The sequence below is a fragment of the Pongo abelii genome, chromosome 19 (assembly GCF_028885655.2).
Source record: "Pongo abelii isolate AG06213 chromosome 19, NHGRI_mPonAbe1-v2.0_pri, whole genome shotgun sequence".
NCBI classification, from domain to species: Eukaryota; Metazoa; Chordata; class Mammalia; order Primates; family Hominidae; genus Pongo; species Pongo abelii.
In genome coordinates, this window is record NC_072004.2 from 60,609,128 (window position 1) to 60,634,422 (window position 25,295).

A 25,295-nucleotide genomic window follows, 5' to 3' on the forward strand; every position below is an offset into this window, starting at 1 on the left:
TGCCTCCACATCACTCAAGAGCCCATCAACAACAACTAGAGGACAGCCAGTTCACTACTGCATGGCCCAGAAGTTTCACCAAGGGTAAAAAGAAGAAACCTAAAACACAAATCTGGCAGTATGTTGGAAAGGCTCTAGAGCACCAAAGGAAATGTATTCTAAATTCCCTTTCACCCTTACCCACTCTAGATCTTCCAGGCATGGCACCAGAAGACATATGCAGGCACAGCAGGGCATATGGAGATGGAAGACACAGCCAGGGCTCACAGAGTATATATCTATTCAAAGAGCTATCCAAGAAAGCAGGCAATTACACTGTGACATGCTAGGGTGATAGGACCATAAATGGTGTTTGAGGTGGGATGTATCTTCTTACAGGTGTAAAAACACACGGTGCTCACCTGCTGTATCTCTTCATGATCCTTTCTTCCCTGCAATAACTCAAAAGCAGTTTCCAGGCCATCACTGCTATAGCACTGCTGTAACACAAGATGTGTTCCTACTTAAGTGTCCATAAAATAGCCATGGAGGTGGAAGAAGAGAAGGAATAGTAATTGTAGAATAAAAATAAAACTGCTGAAAGCTGCCATTTATATACTGAGCACTGTTCTAAGTGCTGTACATGTATCATCTCATTTACTTCTCCAGGAATCCTCTGAAGCAGGTATCAGCACCCTCACTTACAATGGAGGGAACAAATGCAGAAGAGTTACATGGCTGGTAGATCCCACCATCTTTGCGGGTTGGCCGATGACATCCTCTCTGGTGGCAGGTAAATGAATGAAAATAATATTTTGGTTCCATATACTTATATGAAAATTTAATTTTAAAGATATGAAAATTGAGTGGTGGGGGGGAATGGAGAAGGGGACAGATGGAGGTAACTGGCAACAATTTGTTGGGAATGCTAATCTGAATTACTGAAATGTCAGAATGAAAAAAATTCTTTTGCTATTCACTAATATGCACTTGTGGTTCAGGATATTAATTTATATATACACAGTTAAAATCTTTAAAAACTATTTTGTCCTCAAGTTAACTCTGTGTCCCAAAATTATGTTTGCATAATTAATCTGTTTGGTAATGTTTTTTCTTTTTAAATCAAAAATATATATATAATGTAGAGATGGGGTCTCACTCGGTTACCTAGGTTGGTCTTGAACTCTTGGCCTCAAGTGATCTTCCCACCTTGGCCACCCAAAGCACTGGGATTACATACATGAGCCACTGTGCCCAGCTAGTAATATCTTTCTTTATAAAGAAGACAAAGATATAAATTTTAGTTTAACCAATTCAAGATAAAATGATCATAAAATCTCAATCAATGCAATGCTACTGCCAGGCAAGTGAGAGGGTCAAAGGAGAAATAAAATAAGTGGACCTAAATTGCTTCTTTATACCTAGTTTGTGTAATACTGAATCTTCCTGTCATCAGTCTTCCAGGAAGCCAATAACTAAATATCATTATCTGGCCTACTATGTTTGGGTAAATTTCACTTATAATGTTAAAAATAACTTTTTTGACATGAATATAAATATTATTTTTAAATCATTTAGTTGTCACTGCCCATTTGAAATAAACATGCTTTAGATTTTATGAGGAAAAAAGATACTCACTTCCCCAGGAAGGTGTACTAATACAAAGAAATCAATCATAATGAAATGAATTTTATGAAATTCTTACAAGGTCAGTTCTGCAAATTTCTCTCTTCTTGTCTTCAGGAACTATTTCAAGGCTTTATTTCCATCTTTAAATTTTATATTACTTACTCTTTCCTCTATAAATCTTTCAATGGCCTTTGGCCTTTTAAAAACAATACTATTTTGATCCAATACTAATTGGATCTGAGATCTCTGTCCTGTTTTCATAGTTCTCTAGTAAAAGCCTGCATGGTCTGCTTCAGTGTTACTAACTCAGCCCACATCATAATGACTAAGGTGAATTCAGTCTTCTGTTCAATCCTCAGAGCAGGCTGAGTTTAACTGTTTGCCACTATCCTTAAAATAACCCTTCATATCTTAGGGTACTGAGATTTCTGTTCTGGGTAATCTGATTACTGCATATCTAGATGATCTTGTTCATCTGGTTTGCTGCATTGATTCCCATTGGTCAGGGCCTGGTGGCATCCTTCCTCCAAACAAAACTTTGCTTTTCCCACTCAAATCAATTCAAGAGGCATTTATTGTGTATGAATGGACAGGCGCGATTAACTCTTTCCATTAAGTGCAGAAGCACTTAGACAGCAGTGATGAGACTTTCCTGCTCTACTGTCCATGCCTGGTTTCCACAGCAAAGACATCACAGCAGACTGTTACCCAGAGCTAATTAGAAAAGAAAGCATTGCTCTTCCCCACTCAAGGAATTTCTGCCAAAGCATTTATTTCTGCTGATCCATTTATGCAATTCCACTTTCTAAGAGAACATTTTGTCACAGATGATTTAGTGTTGTAGCTCCCTGAAGCATCTTTCTGTAGCATGCACTCATTGTTTTTAGGAATCTAGGGTCTCCCAGGCAAAATTTGAGGCAACAGGGTTTAATAGCCACAAGCCATGTCTCATTATAAGACCTCAAATTCCAAAGCATTCTTCCAAAGATCATTAAGGAAACAAATCCCAGATTAAACTTCTAAAAACGAAACTTTTCCGAACCCTGTGTGACAGGGGAGCTGTGTAGTTTTTCAGGAAAGAAAATGAGATTGGATGGGTAGTGAGTTAGGAGAGCAACATTAGTTTGTTAAAGTCAGAAAAGAAGGAAAACCAACATTTTAGGAATTTCCACATTCGGTCATGGAGACTGTACCCACCACAAGTCAATTTAACAGAAACAAATACTATAGTTTCTCCCCCAGCAGACACTCGATTCTGCCAACACTCCTGTAATTGTCTACTCTATGTAGCCGGAGGTGAAATTGCCCACATTGACAGCTATTTTCTATTTAAGTGAACTAGATTGGGTTATGGCAACTCTTTCAGCCTTCTGAAATCTTGGCTTGATATCAGAGCACACTTCAGGGGGTGCTTGAGCAAGTCATTTCATGCACGTGACATTCAGCAGTCCAACCCCCCCAATCCAATCCCCTCCCACAATGTCCCTTTCCTTTACTAGTACTCCCAATACGAAACACACACACACACATCCCATGTCTAAGCATGATGTACAGTTCTGTTTTCAGGGAAGAAGGGAGCCACAAATACAAGGTCAGGACTCAAGAATGCAAAACTGTAATAATGACTCCTTTGTTTCCCAGGAGTAAAACTAATAAGCTAGCCAGAAACTTGGCTAAGTATTTTTAGCTTGATATTACTGCCCCAGGTAATCCTTACAATCAGGTACTATTTGTATCACTGAGACATTAACCTTCCCACCCCCACCCACAAACCCAAACGCACGCATGCCCACGCACACGTGCACACACACACACACACACACACAAACATACACATAACATCTGGTTCAATATACTTATTTGCAAACCTAGTAAGCTGTATAAAATAGAGGCATTTAAAAGTGATGAACGTTAATGAGTTGGGTTTATTAAAATCTATTTTTCTACTCCTATGAGACCAGGCCTGCTTTTGGACTTTTAAATTCTGAACCAGTCAAATCCCTCAAACTATTTCCTTGCCAAAGAGTGTTTCCCCCAATCACCAAAATTATGGGTTTTATAAATGAAACCTAAACCCTGTGTTTTTGAATTACTTTCTCTAGATCATTAGAACATCGTGTTTTGAAAAGCTGTTTGATGTTCAAGGGAGAGTATTTATTTTCAAAATAATAAAAATAAGGAAATCCTGGCTTGCCGGAGGAAACTATTGTCAAGCTTCTAAAAATGTTTCAAATCCAACCTTGAACTCAAGTGGAAATGTTCACATGCACTTTCCTGCTCAAAAACCTTCAATGGCTCCCTATTGCCTACTGGATAAAGTTCAAGCTCTGCAGCCTGGTACTCATGAAGCTGTCAGCCTAACTGGCACCAACCTCTGTGACTCATCTCCCTGACTCCTTCATACGAATTTTCTGCACCAGCCAAATTGGATCTACACCCTGTTGCCTAAGACACCCTGTGGGCATTCCTGCCTCTGTAACTTTGTGGGGCATTAACCTCTCCAATCTGGCTCTCTCACCCCTCCTTCTGGGCCCATCACAGGCTATCACTCTTCCAAGAAGCCTCGCCCCAGGCACCTTTGCCTTGAGCAAAGGCTTCTTCCTGTGAGGTCTGGCAGCTCTTATTGGCTATACTGCTCCCTTATTTATTTTTAAAATTTTTATTCATTTTCTTGATTAATCTTTCAACCTCCTCTTTTCAACAGATATTGGAGGCCTCTATATACCCGTCATTTGACACTGAGAACATGCTAGTTTGTCCTGTCACTCATCACTTTGCCTAAAAGTCTTCTCTTCCCTACTAAATCACTGTCTCTTGAAACTAGCAGCCAAATTATACTCTTGTCTCTCTTCCTCAGGGTGCACAAATCAAAATACCAAAGCACAAAGCAAAAACGGATGCTATTTCTGGGACCATGCACATTGCTCTTCGCCTCCTAAAATCTCCTCTGTTGCTTTCTCTTTTATTTTTAATTTTAGATACAGGGTCTCATTCTGTCACCCAGGCTGGAGTGTAGTGATGCAATCAAGGCTCACTGCAGCCTCGAACTCCTGGGCTCAGGGGATCCTCTTGCCTCAGCCTCCCCAGTAGCCAAGACTACAGGCACGTGCCACCATATCCAGCTAATATTTTTAAAAAAATATTTTGTAGAGATGGGTCTTGCTATGTTGCCCAGGCTGCTCTCAAACTCCTGGTTTCAAGTAATCCTCCCGCCTCAGCCTCCCAAAGTCGTCTGTTGTTTTCTAATCACTGTATCATTTCTTAGAGAAAAGTAACTGAACTGACTCATGGTAAAGGCTTGGCTACTATGTACAGGGCACCAAGCTGGATCTTTCTTGCACAGTAGCTTTAGAAAGCTCACAAAAACCCAACAAGGATGTTGCTTTGCAGAAGAGACAATCAAGGTTCAGAAAGATTAAGGATTTACTCATTAAAGAACCCCTTGGGGAGAGGAGGAATTATTATTCTGGAATGCTTATGTAAAGTCTTGCTTGCAAGCAGGAGGATAAACTGAACCTTCTCCTTTTGAAACACCATAACATACCTTTATGGTTTCCTTACCCCCAAGGTCACTATGTTGCCTTTAAATATAATTATTAATGTCTATTGTTAAAAATTCAATGGTAGCAGTGATTGATTGATCCATTAGCAAATATGACATGGAAGAAATCTAATCAAGAACTTTGGGCAGGGCACAGTGGTTGCCATCTGTAATCCCAGCACTTTGAGAGGCCAAGGTCAGTGGATTGCTTGAGCTCAGGAGCTCAAGACCAGCCTGGGCAACATAACAAAACCCTGTATCTATAGAAAATACAAAAATTAGCCAGGTGTGGTGGTGCATGCCTGCAGTCCCAGCTACTTGGGAGGCTGAGGTGGGAGGATCTCTTGAGCCTGGGAGGTTGAGGTTGTGGTGAGCCATGATCACGCCACTGCTCTCTAGCCCGGGCAACAGAGCATGACCCTGTCTCAAAAAACAAACAAACAAACAAACAAAAAAACTTCTTCAAAATGCATTTTGTTTATTTAATCCCATGAGCTAGGAAGAATGAGTAAAGGGTACAGTTAGCTACTCAAGGTCACCTAAAATTCAAAGGCTAAGAGAAGGGCAAGCAAGACTTGGCAGAGAAGGAGAGGAGAAATCCAAATTTCTTGACCAGTGTTCTTAATTAGCCAGGAAGGGAAAAGTATCAAGACTCTTTCTGAGCCCCATGCTTGGTCCTCCCATGGGAAATGAGATTAGATGGTGAAGGTGCTGCTTGCAGCAGCTGTTATTAAGCACTTGCTGTGTGCAAGGCACTGTGACAATTACTCTGCATTCATTGGCTCATATGACCTTCAGCAGTCCTATGAGGCAGGTCCAGTGATTATTCCAAAGTTCCGGATGAGAAACTGAAAGCTCAGAGCATTTAAATGACTTGCCTGAGATCGTGAGCAGCTAATGAGTGGCAAAGTCAGGATTCACACTCAGGTTGTTTTGTTTATTCAATTCTGTGCTCTAAAAAACATTACTGCTATATTGCCCATATAGACTGGTGTCTCAAACACAGGACATTCTGACAGACATTGTGCATGGTGTGACAGAGGCACCTAAGTCTGAGGGAAATTTAAATTTATAGAAAAACAGTGGTTTAGTAGCTTTAGGACAAGACATTTGCTGGGGGAGGGCCAAATATTATAATCAATATTAGCTGTGACCAATATTCTCACCCACACCCATTACAGAATCAAACACAGGCCCTGTACCTCTCTAATATATTATTTTCTAATTTTTTTCATCTTATTACTTTCTCTACTACCTTCCCTCTTCCCTCCATTTTCATTGCTGAGACATAAAAAATGATTCCTGGGTAAAAGTGATTAGTGCTAGTTGGAAGAGAGGTTTCTCAGAAACCCAATAAATCACGGCTGTCTTCCCCTCCTCTGGCTGTCTACATTAGGATGTTACCAAGGGTTTTTTTCTTCCCACCTCCCCCACCCCCTTTCCTTCTCCTCCACCTAATTCTGTCTTTATATTGCTATTTTTCTAGTCTGGTAGGCACAGTGCTGAACTGGAAAGACTCTGCCAAGACCCTTGGCAGGAGCTGGCCTCCAGGAATCCTGCCCACCACAGCAGTGCAGAGAAGACAGGGCCTCTGGGCAGACAGGCAGGAGAGAGGGCCAGGTTTGGGGTCTGGCTAGAATGCTGGACAGAACAGGTTTCCCTGACATCTGAACTGCCCTCCAGAGCTCAGCTTTCTCATGCCAGGGTCAGGATTACAATTGCTTGCTGGCACTTGCTGTCATTCTCCTGGGAAGGGAAGCGAGAGGGAGGAGGAAAAAAAAAAAAGCAAGCCAGCACACCACACAGCGTTGGGCAAGCTCCACAGGGCACAGCCACGTGCCTGGAGCACACGGTCATGCAGGCAGGCAGCCAGGGTTGCCAGGGCTCACACGAGAGCTGGGGGACTGGGCACCCAGACAGTGGCTGTTTCCACATTGGCAAAACAGGAGTTGGTAACCCAGAAGCCATGCTGCTGGGTTAACATCAGGGAAGCGATTCGTCCCAACCCAGAAGGAAGAGAAAGGTCAGGCTGTAAGTGTTGGACATGATGGGAAAGAAAAAAAAATGCATGAAAGCATGTCCTATTTTTGCAGAGGGAAGGGGACTGGATAAATAAATCCCTAAATAGAAAACAGGGGTTGGGAATCCAGTCATTCCTTTCTGTACCTCATGCCACTCACACCATAACAGCTGAATGCACCCAGTACTCGTGCAATACACACTGGCCAGACTTGTCACATGCGATCTTATTTAACCCTGCCAATTTAACATGCGATCTTATTTAACCCTCCCTCCCCAAGGGAGAGGGACCATTTATAATTTCCATTGTATTGATGAGTAAACTGAGGCTTAAAGAGGATAAGAAATTGACACAAAGTTACATGGCAAGCCAGGGGTGGGTCCAGGATGTAAACCCAAGCCCCTGAGCCCAGAGCCTACACTCCTAACCACCAAGTTGCCTTGCTTTCCAGACATACCCAAAAATACCTCTTGCCACAGGCTTGGCACTACTATCCTGTGAATGTCAGCAAGCCTGTCCTCTACAGGGATCTGTGGAGAAGATAAACTCTACAAGAAACAGAAAAATGTCTACCTGTCTCCAGAACCATGCAGACTCCCTCCCCTTCAGGATCTCCTAGCCCCTGATGAATGAACAGCACTTCCAAGATGCTTGAGACACCGGGCACAGCTACTATCAGTCATGGCGCTCCCAACCTGCAGACATTATCAGTCTGCTGGACTGGAAAGATACATGAACTGCACACCCTTAAAGGGAGCTTTACCTCATAATATTAGGAAAAGTAAGAGAATCCTCTGACCTTCCATAAACCCAGAATCACCTGCACAGAACTTCCCTCCATCATTACTCAGATTCCCAGGCCAGCGTTTTCCTTCCATGCCCAAACCTTCTCACAAGGAAGGTCGGCAGACACAGAACAAAAACTCCATATTGCGAAGGTACAATGGGTTCTCCCCCACCCCCGCTCCTTTTGTGCCACCCACTTATGCCATCCTTTTCCCACACACAACCACATGTAAGGGTTTTCACTTTACTCTGTAACCAGCCTTCATCATAACCCAGTCTCCATGCTCAGAACTAGAAAGACAGCCTTCTTAATTCTCAGCAGAATATGGGCCTAACAGTGGTAGGACACCCCCCAGCTAGTCAAAGAAAAACCACCAGAGGAAACAATTTCAAATCTGGCTTTACAAGCATGTGATATAAAAATAACTCTGCCTTTGTCTGCTATAGATGACTTTCCCTAAAGGGATGGCTGTCCTTAAAGCAATCGCTCAATTCTCATGGCAAACAGATTCTTCTTTTTCCAGTACCCAGCACATATCCGTACCAGGAGAGCACCCCCACATCCCACCTCTGACAGTATCTAAAATGCAAACATTGAAGTCATCAGAATGACTCCTGCCATCTCTGCTGGCCTAGGAACATTCAGGACACTGCACCTTGGATGACCGAGGAGCCCCTGCAGTAAGCTGTGGCCTCCAAGAACCACTACTCTTCCCTTCATTAAGATGTCAGCCCAGAAAGCTTGGTGATCCTACAATAGCCACAACAGGTTTCAATGAATCCCTGGATTGTTTCTTGAAAGAAAACTGGATTTCTTCAGATATTTGATTCATTCTTTGGTCAGACAGTTAGATGAATAGGGATGGGGTGCTCAAGATAAGAAAGGGGTTGGGGCAGTCATGGTAAATAGTATGAGAATTCACAAGAATGGGCCAGGTTGTGGTGGCTCAGGCCTGTAATCCCAGCACTTTGGGAGGCCGAGGTGGGCGGATCACTTGAGGTCAAGAGTTTGAGACCAGCCGGGCCAACATAGTGAAACTCCGCCTCTACTAAAAATACAAAAATTAGCCAGGCGTGGTGGTGCATGCCTGTAATCCCAGCTACCAGAGAGGCTGAAGCAGGAAAATAGCTTGGACCTGGGAGGTGGAGGTTGTAGTAATCCAAGATTGTGTCACTGCACTCCAGCCTGGGTGACAGAGCGAGACTCCATCTCAAAAAATAAATAAATACATAAATAAATATTCACAAGAATGCTCACCTTGTCATTTCAAGACATCCTTGGGGTAGACCTAGAAATGCACACTTTATCAGCTCATGGTTTCGTTGCCCTTCAACCAAACAGGTAGCACTAACACCACAAAGGAGCATAGCTCAAAAGATGCATGCTGAGTGAACAGCCAAAAACAATTGTTTGGTAAACTACTCCGCAATTATCTCCTGATTAGCCTGATGGCTTAGTTTTACCAACTAAAGTGTATAATTATGCTCTTATTAATATTGTATTTCTTCTTGGCAACCCAATGTCCCCTGACCTTCTTAAAAGTTTTGCCGTGAAGCATTGCACGTGGTTTATCCATTCGTGTGACAGGGTCCTAAAGTAAGTCCAGATTTTGCTGTCCAAATCGAAGTTCTAGACCAATGGTTCTCCACCAGGAGTGACTGTATTGTGCCCAGGGGACATTTGGCAGTGACTGAAGACATTTTTACTTGTCACATCTGGGGCAGTGGGGGTCCTACTTGCAACTAGGAGGTAGGGGCAGGGATGCTGCTAAGCATCCTATAAAGCATAAGACACAAGATTTACCCAAAACATTAACAGTGCCAAGGTTGAGAAACACCAATCAAGACTGAAATTATACAATTCCCAGAATGACCAAGGCTACATCTGTGCTCTTCCCTTCTGAGGACTTATTTTCCTCAAGATTAACTTGGTACTTCTATTCTGGTCACTCCTGTGAGCCACACAGAATAATCAAGAACTTTCTCCTTTTTCAGGTTTGCTTGCAATATCCATCCATCAAGCCAACATCTCTTAGAATTTTATTTTGCATCTTTATAATGATCAACAATCTATGAACAACAAAGTGTTATTTTACCTAAGTTTGGTATTTGAAGATGAGGTTTAACTTTTTTCCTTTTCTGTGAGGACTATCGAGTTTTCAATTCTAAGAAGGAAATTATGTTGAAGTGTGTTTCCATTATTTAAAATAAGACATTGACATGGAGAACTTATTTCTAGACCCTCAGTCTTCCCTTTGATCCCAGTGTCTTTCCACCAGAACCTTACAAAATGACATCCCCTGAAACTCAGGAGTTCTTTGCTATGGATTACAACTCTGATTGGGCATCCCAAGCTTCCGAGAGTCACTGATCAATACTGACTCTAATGAGCTCTGACAAATGAGTTTTCAAGCTGCTTCAAATTCCAAAACCCCAATTTTTGACTCTCAGTAGGAACCAAGGTGTGAACACCCAACACGTGCGGTCTCCTGGGAAAAAATACAGTATTCCTAACATGGTACACATCCTAAATTTGGTAGGGGACTGAGAAATATTTGTCAATTGATTACAAGTGTTAGGGTCAAAATACCCCAATCCAGTAACTACTGGGCAAGATCTCCTGACATTTCTCTCCAGAGGAAGGGTTATGTACAGTACCTAGTTAACTTAAGAAGATATTTCAGAAGACAGGGATTGAAATAAGTAATAAAAGTTGACATATATAACAATGATCACAACTGCTTCTGCAAATAGAACACTCATTGCTAATCATTTGACCCTTTATACGTATTATCCCTAATTTTCACAATAACTCAATCAAATAGAAATTGTATCCTTCTACGAAGAGGGAAACTGAGGCTCCAAGAAATGATGTTGCTTTCTAAGGTCACACAGCTACAAAGTGGTGATTCTCAGTCTACAGAGCACAATGACCGAGGCACAATTGTGTCTCTCACTGGGGTTCTGTCCCCTTCTATCCTGGCTGTTTTCTCACTTTGAAGGGTTATTCATTTTGTTGGTTGTTCCCACAAATAAACTGAAGATAGTGGCACCGCACATTCTAAGTAGCAGGGGATGAGGATCACATAAAGGAGTGTTTTCCTAAGCCCCCACGGCCTCCAGGGGTGGCTGGAGGCTAAGAATTAATTCCATTCCAGCCAGTGGCCTTGAGTTATAATTCAAAGTGAATTTTGGAGAACGGGCCAGCACACAGAGATTTGAAAGGTAGAACTTTAATACGAATATATCGAGCCAGGGGTATTCTCTTCCTCCTTTGCATAATTTCCTTCCATTTAAATCTTGCCCCGTGTGCCACAGAAATTTCTACAAGAGTCGAGGACACGGAGTTCAGTAACAATCTCTAGCACAAGTTTCGCATTGTCCTGCTTTCTGTCTTCCCCCACAGCTAAGGCCCTCCGCTCTGTGACCTTCCGGACGATTTATCTGGCTGAATCTTTGTTCCTGGTTACCTGTGCACATGAAATTGTCTTTCTTCCTGTTCATTTTGTACTACAGGGTGCTAAAGGCATGAATTCAAAGCTGCTTCAATCTGTGTTTATATCTGAGCATTAGCAGTGGGTTTTGAAGCACTGGTCATTTCAGGTGATATTTTTGTGTACTATTTCAAGATCATTTACAGCTGACCTTGCAGCCTTATGGGCTTTGATACAGGTGGACTGAGTGTGATGGACAGATGAAAATGAAAAAAAAAAAAAGTAGGAACAGTTGGGTTTATGGGAATAGCAACGAGAGAGATGGAGTCTGGTCCTGAAGAAGGCTCAGAAGCACAATATGAGAGCCTGCTTTTAGATTCTACTTCTCAGCTAATGACAAAACAAGATGAAAAGGATGGAAGAAAAAATACCTGCCCCACATCCCTACTCACATTTTTTTTTCCTTCAGGACAGAGAAGAGTGAATATAGGTAAACCAAACCCTATTGAGAGTCTACCTGTTATCTATGTGTTTAGGGAATGAGGAAAAGAGATAGGAGATGCGATGGAGGCTTAAATTATCCAAATCATTAACTGTAAGCTGTTATTTCTTAAACTGCAGCCCTTGGATCAGCTGCATTAGAATCCCATGGGGGAGCTGGTTAAAATGCATATTCCTGGACCCTCACTCCAGACTTGCAAAATCAGAATTTCTAGGGGAAGGTACAAAGAGTCTGTATTTACCGGACTCTCCAGATGAGTGATACGGATGCTCACTAAAGTGGGAGAGCCTCTGCCAGGAGTGGAGCAGAAGAAGGTTACTCTCTTAGGATCTTTGCTAAAACCTGAGTGTTAAGATGTTTATGCTAACTCTATCTTGCCTGTCCCATTCACCCTCCTCCTCCCTTTCTGAAGGAAGAATCTTCAGGGCACTTACCTGGTCTGATGGGGCTCTGCATACAGTTCGGAGATGGGATGCCAGGGTGAAGGGGTGCAGAGGCCCGGCTGCTGAGGTCCATGACCGAGGGGGCAGCCGAGGAAGCTGGCTGCAGCCCGGGAGGGTGAGGGCTGTGGTCATGCTGAGATGGGCTGGGGGGAATGCCATTTTCTGACAAAAACTCCTCCAGGTCCATGTATTCCAACTGGAAAGTATCTCCGTCATACGGAAGGGTTTTGTCCCATAAGGTAGGCCCCAGGAATGCCGACTGGGGGACTGTCGGGCTGTTACTCTCATCATCCAGCTTCTTTTCCTTGTCTTTATCTTTACTAAATGCTGCAGAAGAAGGGAAAGTTGGACTTAAAAAAAAAAGAAAGAAAAGAAAAACAATCCCGCTCTTTTATCACTTTTCCTGGCCTGTTATAAAACTATTTCTCACGAATGGCAGGGTCCTTCTCTGGCTGCTGTCTTTTGTAGATCTAGAGTTAAAAGTTCAGGCAGGACGTGGATCTCTGCCTGTTTTTCAACATCTTCCTATTTACTTTGGAAAGAAGGCACTAGTCCTTGGGGCAGGGCTACAGGCTGATCTAGGATAAAAACCAGAGAACAGCCTCAGCACATAATTTCAGAAGAGTAATAACTTAAATCTAAAATAGGAAAATAACACCTGCGATTATATACAACTGCTGTCATTTTTAAGAAAACAACAGCCAATAACCAGGCTTGAATTATCTTCCAAGAATTCATCACGGCAGCAATATGGGGTCATTCAGACTTACAAAGCCAGTGAGTTAGTGGTCTTAATTTTGGTAAAGCAGGGACCTTCCACCCTTCTTTAATATCATGTTTAGGGCACCTACTGGATACCTGATTCTTTCCATGTATTATCTCAAAAATCTCACAATAAACTTGCAAAATAACAATTACCTCCATTTATAACAAAGACTCGGAGGCTCTGAGACTTGAAGGAACTTGAACAATGCCTCATGTTGGCAGAGAAAAATGAGAACTTTCTGAGCTCACATGTGTTTGCTTCTAAAGCCACTGGGGCACACTGATTTTTACAAAAGGAGTTTAAAAAAATACAAAGAGTTTTCTTCCTTCTCTTCTCCAAACATTTGAGTATGATCCAATTTACAAAGAGTATGCGTTTACAAAACCTTTCAAAAGCACAGCTATTGGAAAAGATGAGTTATTCTATACACTTATGTTGGAAGTATGCAGCTATTTGCTACCTGGAAGTACTGCTCGCCCATTAGGTCTTTAACAAGCATTCCGGATCTTGCCAATTCTAGTATTCAGTCGTGGGTGGAATCTGGGATTAAGGAATTTGCTTCTGAGTTTCATCTTCAGAGAAACACAGCCTCCACTGCCATCCATTCTAACCCTCTACCATCTCATCTGAAAATCTGACTTAAAACACCCACAGATGCAAAAGCCTGCAGGCAGCCCCTTCCTCCCAAATGCTCTTCCTTATAGGATAGTTAGGGAAGGGTCCCTGGCTATCATCTGCAGATTGCAAACTCTTGCAGTGCAACAGGTTGTCCTCTCCTAGGAAAGAAGGTGCAAGTACTCCCAAGCTATTTGTAGCCAAATAACCTTTTAGGACTTTACACTGTGAGCCACACGGTTCGCATTTGCTACTGTGATACCGTAGGCATGAAATCGCATCAACCCAAATCCGTAGCATCACTTAGCCGGGTTTGGGGCCTCATCACACGTACCCCTCCTCTACCGCTAAGGCCAAGGTTGTCTTCGGAAGGTTTGGGACTTACCAAGAAAGGGCTCAAGCCAGAGGAGGCTCCTGCGCGGTTACACGTGAGCCTGCTCCGCTCTCCCCTCCCACCAGAAAAAGTGCACCGGGAAAGTGTCAGCGCTGGAGGCGTGCACGGCTTCCCGCCGAGAGACCACTCCCCCCACCGGCCCCAGCCCCCACCCCGCTTTCTCAGCTACCCTTCACCGGAAGAAAACGAGTCTTCTCTCACACCTTGTGAGTTGCAAATACTAACCAGTAACAGAAGCTGTAACACAACCCCAAAACCCAGGCTACGCAGTGAGACCCCCTCCCTCAAGCCGACCCCCGCCCCCTGCCCCGCACAGAACCAGGCCCCAGGGTTTCTTCCCTCCAGCCCGGGAGGCTCTGCCCTCCGCAAGCGGGCTCGCTCTGCGTGCGGGTGTGCCTCGTTCTAGGGAACGATCCTGACCTGTCAAGTTACACCTCCCACCCGCGCCGCAGGAGCGGGACCCAGGGAGGCCGGGTGCCCGAAGCTCTTTTAAATGTAGCTCAGGAGGGGTCCCTCCCCTTTCATGGAGGAGGAGGAAGGGGAGGAAGGGTGCTGGGTGAGCTCCTCAATTTCATCAGCGCGGGGCCGGGGCGCCGCGGGACAGGGCGGGAGCGGGGTGGGGGGATGCTCCAGCGGGCGTGCCCGGCCGCGGAGGGGGACCCCCGGAGCGTCGTCCCTTCCCGGAGCGGGGCCGCGGCAGCGCTCACCGTCTTCGTGGTGAAGGGGGAGCTTCAGCGGGTTCTCCAGCAGGGACCTGAGCACGCCGTAGGGAGGCGGGATAAAGGTGGGATTCAGGGGGAGCGGTCGGGACATTTTCTCCATCGCGATGCACTCAAATTTTTTCCCCTTAAAAAAAGAAATAAGAAAGAAAGAAACAACCGCCCCCTAAAATGTTGCTGAGCTTTTCCTCCGTCCTTTGCCAAAAGTACTCGCTCTCAAGGCGGTGGAGAAAAGGGAAGAAAAAAATTACTTGTATCTTTATAAATACATCTGCATAAAAATATATATTAAAAAAAAACTTTCGGGTTTCCAGTGCAGACGGTCCCAGGAGAGCGCGCCAAGTGCCCGCGGGCTCCCCGGCGACGTGCAGGATGCTCTCACCTGCCTCGGACCCCTCGTTTTGCAAAATGTTCAAAATTGAAAAAAAGAAAGAAAAAAAAAATGTCGACGGCTGCAGAAGGGCAGAAGGCACCGCACCGACCCCAGCCCCTAGTGCCAGCACCGGAGGCGGCGCGCCGTCCCACCCCACCCCCCTCCCCGCGCCGGCGGCCGCTGCTCCCCAGCGCTCCGCGGCCCCGCAGCGCCGGGCTCAGCGCATCCGGCCGCCCATGTGCCGCGGCCCTGACAAGAGTGACGTCAGGGCCCGCACCTCGCGCCCATAGGCGTGCGGGGGCGGGGCCACGCGCGGCCCCGCCCGCCTGGCCCGCTTGCCCCGCCGCCGCGTGTTTAGCGTCGCCGCGCGCGCCGATTTTCCGGGACCTTGCAGCACTGGCTGCTTGCAGGGAAGCAGGTGCCAGATTCCCTGGGCCATCAATTTAGGCTTAGATTTTTTTTTTTTTTTTTTGTCTGGGTGGGAAGAGGAATGAGAAATTTATATCCATAGTTTTCAAGCTGGGAATAACCTGAGGAGTTTAAAAAAATCCCGATGCCCAGGACGCATCCCAGATCAATTAGATTAGAACCTCTGCGGTGCTATGAGGGCGTCCATAATTTTTAAAGCTCCCCAGGTGGTTCCAAAGAGTAGCCAAGTTTGAGATGATTGGTTTAGGTTGGATTGAAGGTAACGACTCTTCTCAATATTTCTCCTGGCCCCAGCCAAGCTTAGCGTCTTCTTTCTTGCCGAGTTTCCACCACCACCAAAAAATAAATACTTCCTATAAGTCCGAATGGGATGCAAAAAGCAGAGCGGGAAGCGGAGGACTGAGCTGCTGGGCACTGTTTCCCACGCTGCCGAGAGGTGTTAACGGTGGGGGGCGAGGGGGGTAGACATTTGCCTGAAACGGAAAGAGGCGGGAGAGACACAGACACACTGAACGGGATTTTAGGAATATTTACTCTGGGTGAGTACAGGTGACTGTGCTTGGGTCAAGTTATTAGGTTTGCACGGTGATTAAAATAATTTTGTAAAGTATCCCCTAAAGGGGTTTCGGCTTTCCTTGCTGTCACAGCAGCTGCAGCGTCTCCCTCTGCCAGTTTGATCCCGTGGCGCCCACGGTCCCCGAGAGCTGCGTGCGACCCCCTGTGTGGTAGCTCCCTTCCCGCGTGGGGTGGTGCGGGCGCTGGCGTGCAGCCGCGATGCCCCCTGGAGAGCTCCGCGGGGGGCCAGGCAGGTTCTTCCCCTCCCTCCTTACCTCTCCTTAGTAAGACTAGGGTAGTTCGATCTGGGGAAGGGGCTGCAAGAACGAATGGGCACAAATGAAAGAAAACTGTTTTTCAGTGAGACGTAAAGGCCTTTGTGACCCCAGGCTGAGTCGCTGGGGAAGGATGTGGTGGTGTCTTGATGGGGTTTACTTCCCCAGGAGGGGGTCGTAAGAGAGGAGGCGCCTGAAACCCCGGAGATCAGGAGCGGCGGCGCAGGGGGATTCAGAGTTCCCTGGCAGAGTGATTCCGGCAAGTGCCTTTCTGCCCTGAGCTGTAGGTTCCTCATAAAAGGACACATAATCCAGTGACCTCTACTTCCTCACTCTAAAATTATGGCAAAAGGGTAAGGCAACGTTCTAAGTGAGATGGTGTTGCAGTGTTTCAGGTTTCAGACAAATTCCAGAAACAGCAAACTTTTAGTTAATGCTACATGCATTTATTGAGCACCACGGTATGTATACCAGCGACTATGCGGGGGCCAGTGAAAAAAGATGAATAAGACATAATTTTAACCTTCAAGAACTCATCGTTTAGGGTTTGGCATATAAGCAAACAATATAAAATAGTCTTAAAAGAACAAAAATGGATAGATGGAGGTGACAGGGGCACTTACATTATTAGGAAAGGGATTCTAGAGAAGGTGCCTGAGCTGGGCGTGGAGGTAATAGTCTCTCGTGAACGGTCTGAATCCATCGATTATATTATATATATATATTTTTTAATTAAAAAGGGACCCCATCTCCACTATCCTTTTGGAGAAAGAGGCTATTTCCCTGTCTTGAGTTCCTTACATCCCTGTAAGTCCATAAACTGGGAGGACTGAGAGCATCCTCTCAGCCTGGTTAGAAATCTGTTAGATTGCAGATTCCAGGTGCATGAAAGATGCATTACCTAAGCTTTGTATAACAGTCCACTGACATTACTCAGCACACCCAAAGTGCTCCACCTGCTCATGGTTCTCTGCATGTCCTCACTTCCCCATGTTTCCAGACATGAAACTCTTATCAGGTCAAGTAATCTGGTTTCCCAGAGTAATCTTCTCTTTACCACCTGACAGAGCCAAATACTGTGGCTTGGAAATTGCATTTCTCATTGCAAGTGGATAAACTGGCATTCTGGTTGATCGATCAGTTTCTTGGGAATTTGGTTCATTTAATTTAATTTCCCTGAGCCTGATCAACATGTCACGGACCAGATTGAGGACCAGCCCCTTAGACCATGGTGACTGCCTCTCACTTCTCTCCATCCTTCTCTAACTTCAAAGGTATTTCTTGGAGTCTTAAAAATTATAAGCATTGGCTAATCTTCAATCTAGCCCCATTCCTTAACAAGATAAATGAAACTGGTACATCTTTTCTACTCTGGCTATTTGTAGATGTTATTTTCTTTCATTTTTTAACAAACCATAAATATCTTTCTTTCTCTTTCTCTCTCTCTCTTCCCCAGAAGCAGTTGTGGATGGCTGCTCAAGAGGAAGGAGAGGGATAGAATAAACCAAAGCTTATATTGGTTGGGTAGTAAGACCCTCTGAATTCCACAGGTTAATTCTCAAATGGACATATCCTTAATGAGCACTAACCCCAGTCTGCACATATGCCCAGAGATAACTGCCGCTCACAAGTGCTTAGCACTTGTCCACTTACAGAGCCCTTCCATGAGTGTCATATCACATAGTTCTGACAATTCCATGAGGAAAGCAATGATTCTGATTATTGATTGCTGTGTAACAGATCACTCCAAAACCTAGTGGCTTGAAACAACCACCATTTTATTATTTCTCATTATTCTGCAATCTAGGTTAGGCTCAGCTGGGACACTGGGACGGCTGGCCTTCTCTTTCTCTTCACATGGCCTCCTTACACCATAGATTCATTTTGCTTGTTTTACAATTTCATACAAGTGAAATCATACTGTATATACTCTCTTGTGTGTAGCTTCTTTCACTCTGCACAATATTTTAGACATTCACCAATGTTGCATGTAGTTCATTTCTTTATATTAGTGAGTAGTATTCCGCTCTATGAATATACAAAAGTTTGTCTGTTGTATTGGTGGACATTTGAGTTGTTTCCAGTTTTTAGGCATGAATAAAATGTTTATGAGCATTCTTGTCTGAGTTCTTTTGTGAACACATGCTTTCATTTCTCTTGGATAAACAAATAGGAGTAGGATTGCTGGATCATAGAAAAGATGTGTGTCTTACTTTAGAAGAAGCTCTTCCATAGTCTTCTGAAGCAGGTAAATTGTCCTGCATTTCCAGCAGCAGTATATGAGAGTTCTGGTTGTTCTAGCGCCTCACCAATATTTGCTGGTGTCAGTTTCTCTTAAAACTTGTAGCCATTCTAGTGGGTGGATAGTCAGTTCTCAATGGACCTTTCATCTGAATTTTCCTGATGACAAATGATGGCATGTGCTACTTCATGTGCTTCTTAGTAACTTGTACATCTTCCTGTTCCAGTCTCTTTCCCATTTTTGAATTTGGTTATCTTTTGATTACTGAATTTTAGGAGTTCTTTTATATACTTTGGATAGTCTCTTTGTCAGATGTTTGTGTGTTGCGAATATTTTCTTCCAATCTGTGGCTTGCTGATTAGTTTTTATAATAACATCTTTCCATGAGTAGTTTTTAATTTTGACAAAGTTCAATTTGTCAATTTGTTTTTCATGATTATTGCTTGCCATGAACTAGGAAACTTTTGACTACTCCCGAGTTCTGGAGATATTCTCCTATACTTTCCTTTATAACTTTCATAGTTTAAGCTTTTTCATTTAGGCTTATGACCCATTTCAAATTAATTTTTGTGTATACTATGAGGTAAGGATTAAGGTTGGTTTTACTCATGGGGATATCCAATTGCTTTAGACTTTCATTTCCCCCTTGAATTGTTTTTTTTGTTGTTGTTGTTGTTGTGTTTTGTTTTGTTTTGAGATGGAGTCTCGCTCTTGTTGCCCAGACTGGAGTGCAATGGCGTGATCTCAGCTCACCACAACCTCTGCCTCCTAGGTTCAAGCAATTCTCCTGCCTCAGCCTCCTGAGTAGCTGGGATTACAGGCACCAGCCACCACATCCAGCTAATTTTTATTAGTATTTTTAGTAGCGATGGGGTATTAGTATTTAGTATTAGTATTTTTAGTAGCGACGGGGTTCTGCATGTTGGCCAGCCTGGTCTCGAACTCCCGACCTCAGGTGATCCGCGGGCCTCGGCTTCCCAGAGTGCTGGTATTACAGGCATGAGCCACCGCGCCTGGCCCCCCCGCCCTTGAATTGTTTTGATGTTATTGCTGACAATTATTTGACTGTGTATTTGTGGGTGACCCAAACTTTTGACCCCGAGGAAAAATGGGTGTTTTATCACTAAGGACAGAATAATGCTATTTCTATGTTCTTTCTAAGTTTCCTGGGATCTGATTCATATCTAGCAACAGAAAAAAGTTCACCAAAGTTTACGGCTACAATGGATGCCTCACTTTCAGTGGCTCATTCAGTTTGTTGACAAGACCTCTACAAAGTTGTCCACATTAAGTTAGATAAGAGCCAAAAGCAGAGGCATTATCCAATTTGCTTTTTTGTGTATGAGCAAATGATTAAGCCTATTGGATGTCTTTGGTTACAACTAGTAATGCCTCAGTGCTCCTGTCTTAACCTGCATGTGCTTAAACAGTAAGTCAAAACTAAACCTCTTTGTTAGAGAAATTCGAACAGACAAATACTAGATAAAGAACATTTGACAAGCCAATGAAAAACCCTTCAGTTGGTCCTTCAAGGAGAAAGGAATAGCAGAAGCTCTGGAGGTTTAAAACTGTCCTAAAAATAGGAATGACCATAGAAGAAACGTTCCCCAGAATCAACTTCTTAAAAGATGCCAGCACAGCTCTCCTCTGAAGTTCTGGAAATCAGCCTTTTGCCCAGCCAGTGGTTGCCACCTGTCCTGTCATTTCAGAAGTTTTGATAGTGAGATTGGGTGGGGAGTCCTTTGTGCAGCCCGGTGGGGGCAGATGTGAGGCAGCCATTTTGGCACCAGCCTTGCAGGTCTGCAGAGAGAACTTTGCAGTGTAAGCAGTGTTTATGTTTCAGATTCCCAGTGGGTGTGAAGCCTTGTTGAGCACACAATGCCTGCCACTGTAGCCTACTTGGGGCTAGGAGCCTGGGGTGGATGGAGACGAGCACTGTGGTTACGAAGGGCTTTATAGTCCAGTGAGCCAAACCTCTAGATGAACCTGTTTATCTCGTTGTCAGAAAGGGCAGTTTATCCAGGGAATTAATTCAGAAGTGAAAGGCATCACGTGGGAGTTAGGCTAGATATGCCTAACCCAGACTTGTTCCTTCTCTCCTTCCCGAAACCTCTAACTCAGCTAAAGCACCAAAAAGAAAAATTATATCTAATTAGCTTAACTACTGGAGACCCTCAAATCTCTTCACTTGGTGTAGGATCATGGAAACCAAAACAATAAAACATTTGTTGGGAATGCCAAGCCCTCCTCCGAGACTGATTTATGTAAAGGAGCATGAGTCCTTCCCTATGCTTTCCTTGAGGCTTCCCCGTCCTTTCCCTGAGCCCTTTATTGTTTGGGTAAATGAGTAGGAAAGACTAAGAGAGGCAGATAGGTAGAAGAGGTACTAAATCAGGCATGTGTCTGTATGTGTGTTTCAAATCAGAGGATGGTAGGATTTCTATACATGTGGTAGGAAGGAGGAAGAAAGAAAACTGTATAAAAGAGAAAGAAAAAATATGCGTGGTAAAAGGAGAAGAAGAAAAAAAAATCAATGCAGTGTGTTGCATAGAATGAACACAGGATTTGGGGCCAGATATACATTGACACCTGCCACTATTACTACTTCTACTGCTACAACAAATGCCAACAACAGCATGAAGAAGGCATAAATTGTTGTGTGTTTAACTGTGTTCTGGAGCAACGTTAGACCTGTTAAATATATTATCTCATGTATTACTTGTGACAACGGAATAGGGTATATTTCATTATTCCCATTTTTTCAGATGAGGACAGTGAGGCCCAGAGAAATTAGTGACTTGTCATGATCCTATGGCTAGCTAATACATGGAGAAGCTATGAGTTGAAAACAGGTCTGCTTGACTCCAGTGCTTGCACTCTTAACCTTGCTCTAGTAAATGAATGACAAACATTCATTCAATAAACTTACTCCGTTTCTAACTGGTTCAAATCCTGCCTCTGTCCCGTGACCTTGGATAACCTCTCTGATCTCAAGTTTCTTTGTGTGAAATATAAACTAATGCCTGTGCTTCCCAGCTTGCAGAGTTGCTAGGAGGATTAAATGAGATAACTCATGTGGAGGTGCTTGGTACATTGTGAAGCGCTAAACAAATGTGAGGGCTTGCTATTTGGGGCTTTTTTGCATTTTCTGGTTTCTCTGCTCCTTTGCAGAGATGCTCCCACTTATGAATCTGCAAAACTGTTGATGTAGTCCATGATATTAGAAGCTACTTTTCATCCCAACACACATCCTTTTTTCTTCTCACCCTTTTCTCTCACCAGGGGCAACTACATTCTATTGCTCCCAGTCTCCAAAAGGGGAATTGAACAATGAGAACACATGGACACAGGTAGGGGAACATCACACACCAGGGCCTGTTGCGGGGTGGGGGGAGGGGGGAGGGATAGCATTTGGAGATATACCTAATGTTAAATGACGAGTTACTGGGTGCAGCACACCAACATGGCACATGTATATATATGTAACTAACCTGCACGTTGTGCGCATGTACCCTAAAACTTAAAGTATAATAAAAAAAACAAAAAACACAAGTTTGAAGTTCAGTAAAAAAATCAAATATAGCAGATTCCAAATAGCCACTCAGCCAGAGTCAGAAAAGAATACATATTTCCTATATCTTCATAAAGGGTGAAGGAATAGAAGTTTGTGGATTAACTAAGACTTTAAAATTATTTCAAGTCTAGTAAATGCAGCTGAAGGTACAGACAGTTGAGCTGTAGAGGCAGAAAATCACCATGACTCAGAATCTAGTCTTTAATTTGCTTAGGATCCAATGTCAATTAGGCTGAGTGAAATTGACTGACATCAACCACACTCTAAAATATAACTTGAAAATCAAAATTAAAAATTATATATAATTTCTAAGCTGCACTTCAGGCTCTTTTATGTGCATGGAAAATATAAGACCAGGTATCCTCAGGTGATCAGAGTTTATTTTTAAGCTAAACAAGTGGAGAGCAAGACCACAAAACCATGCTGAGGGTATGCATGCTCTGTTGGACCAAGTATTTTCATAACCAATGCATCCTGAAAACCTGGGGAGAACTTGAACAATGGCCTATCATCATGTAGGGCATCAGGACCAACTTCCCTCCCTTTATTGTGTCTTAATCCCAAAACAAAGGTTCTGATTCATAGACATTGTCACCATCTTCTTTGAAGTTTCTGCACTGGGTGGAGTCTCACATGAGCCATCTCATAAGTGATTGGCTAACCTTATACCTGTAAATGAGTGTCTTTGTTGGAACATTGGTAATTGGTCCAATTATAGAGCCCAAGGCAGCTGGTTTAACTCAGACACTGGCACGTACCATGTGCAACCAGATTAGCCTGGCATAGCTTTCCTTTAAAAAGGAGGTCTTTCTAAGACGCATGCCAGGTGTGTTGAACTTCAAGCAATACTTAAAAATTTGTGTCAGCTGGACAATGTGTTCCCTGCCCTGTAGGGATACTCTCCATGGGAGCTTTCTTGCTGAGCATGGAATCAGAGCAAGGGGAGTGAATTGCATGACCTTAGTGACATCAGGCAGTGCCAGCCAGGTGCGCATAGCCTTGCCGAGTACTTCTTTCCAATTGAGCATGTGGATGTGAATGTTTCCATCCCAGGGACTTGCAGCCAGGGTGAGAGAAGCAAGAGGAAGCATCCTGAAAGGTCTTGCTTGGCCCGCTGTGGTTTTAGATCTTACACATCAATAGACACATTCTAGGGTTACTCATTATGCCTCAAAGGGATTGCATCTGCTAGTCTTTTTACAGCACTGGAGGCAACATTCCTGACTCTTTGGACTTCGCTTTTACTAGGTTCCAAGCACACCATTCCCCATCTGTTAATGCATTTTTGGTGTCAGGCAGGGAACATTAAGATTGATGAGCTTTCAGCAGGTCTGCTTTCCTGAGACGACAACTTAGTCCTCTGCTCCTCGATGCACACAACACTGATGGGAGGGCTTTCTTAAGCCAGGCACTGTGCTGGGCACTGAGGACTAAAGCAAGGAGGAGAAATATGGTCACAAAGACCTTACAGTCACGTGGGGCTACAGCAGCTTAACCAAATACCTATCTCAGTGTGATAGGTATCACTGATAAATAAGGAAAAAGGGAGTATGAATGGGAAAGTGATTAACTCTGTCCGAAGGGCTCAAAGAAGTCTTTATAGATGAGCTTCAAGTAAGGTTTTGTGGATAGAATAAGAGTACATCAGGGAGGCAGGGAGTGAGAGAGGAATGCCAGTATGGTCTACACAGGCAGGAATACCACAGTCTGAATACAAGCTGTCCAGTTTTCTGGAATGCAAAGCTTACTAGAGGAAGAATGACACTGATTATTGTAACAGTAAGAACTATTATTTGCTGACTACTGACTGGGCTAGGCATTGTGCTAAATTCTTTGCATGCATCGTGGTAACCCATCTTTAAAACAACCCTAGGAAACGGGTACTACTATTTCTTACTGATGAAAATTCTTTCCTATGTCATAAACCCAAGTCGAACTGGCTTAGTCAAATGCAGGAGTTTTGAAAGCGTTTTCAGTCTCTTTCTTCTCTTTTTGTGTTGTTTTTATTCTCTGCAAACTTAACCTCTACCACACACTGGAGCATGTGACTTCCAGTAGCTCAGGAGTTTTACATATTTGCCTTTCCTCCACCAGAGAGGGACTAATTTTCTTTCTCAGTTTTAGTTTAAAAAATCCCAGAGAGGCCAGGCACGGTGACTAACACCTGTAATCCCAGCACTTTGGGAGGCCGAGGTGGGCAGATCACTTGAGGCCCGGTTTGAGACCAGTCTGGCCAACATGGCAAACTCCTGTCTCTACTGAAAATACCAAAATTATCTAACTGTAGTGGTTCGCACCTGTAATCCCAGCTACTCAGGAGGCTGAGGCACGAGAATCGCTTGAACCTAGGAGGTGGAGGTTGCAGTGAGCCAAGATTGCACCACTGCACTTCAGCCTAGGGGAAAAAAAGTTCTCAGAAAAGGGTTTAGATAGGCCCAGCTTAGATCAGCTGTCCATTCTTGGATTAATTAGTGATGGGGCTGTTAAGAACGTGACCATTCCAACTGGCAGTGATGGTTAGAGGGAAAGGAGGAGCAATTTCCAAGAGGAAGGAACCCCAGGCAGACAGAAGTACATATGCCCACTGAATTTTTCATTTTGTAGATGAGGATATTGAAGCTTTGAGAGGTTGAGTAACATGTTGAGGTCACATAGCTAGTAAGGAGCAGAAACCAAAATTCAGTCTAAGTCTATCTCAGTGGTTCTCAAAAAGGAGCTCTGGAGCAAGACCACTGGAGCTCAATGCTGGTTCCACCATGAATTAGCTGAGTGGGTGACTTTGGGTAAGTCACTGATCTTCTGGGTGCTTCAGTTTTCCCAACAGTAAAATGAGCAGAGTAACTGTACCAAGCTCACAGATGAGGATTAGATGCATTAATACCTAGGTAGAACTTAGACTAGTGCCTGGCACAAAGGATAAGCTCAATAAATATGAGTTGGCATGCTCTCATGCTTCATGCTAGCTTTCCTGTCCTGGTCGGATGAATGGCTGTTTCAATCTTCAGGGCTCCGCTCAGCT

The 25,295-nt window shown here is 43.9% G+C and overlaps 1 protein-coding gene across 2 annotated transcripts in view; it reads right to left on the reverse strand.

Annotated features, from left to right (window-relative positions):
* HLF (HLF transcription factor, PAR bZIP family member) overlaps positions 1-15,461 on the reverse strand; it is a 57,733-nt gene extending 42,272 nt beyond the window's left edge. The window contains exons 1-2 of one of the 2 annotated variants that reach the window (XM_024234131.3): positions 14,817-15,461; positions 12,326-12,661 (exon numbers count right to left, since the gene is read on the reverse strand). In XM_024234131.3, coding sequence (XP_024089899.1) covers positions 12,326-12,661; positions 14,817-14,931 — 451 coding nt within the window. In that variant the 5' untranslated portion in view covers positions 14,932-15,461. 2 annotated transcript variants of the gene reach the window in all.
* Positions 15,462-25,295: the final 9,834 nt, after the last annotated feature.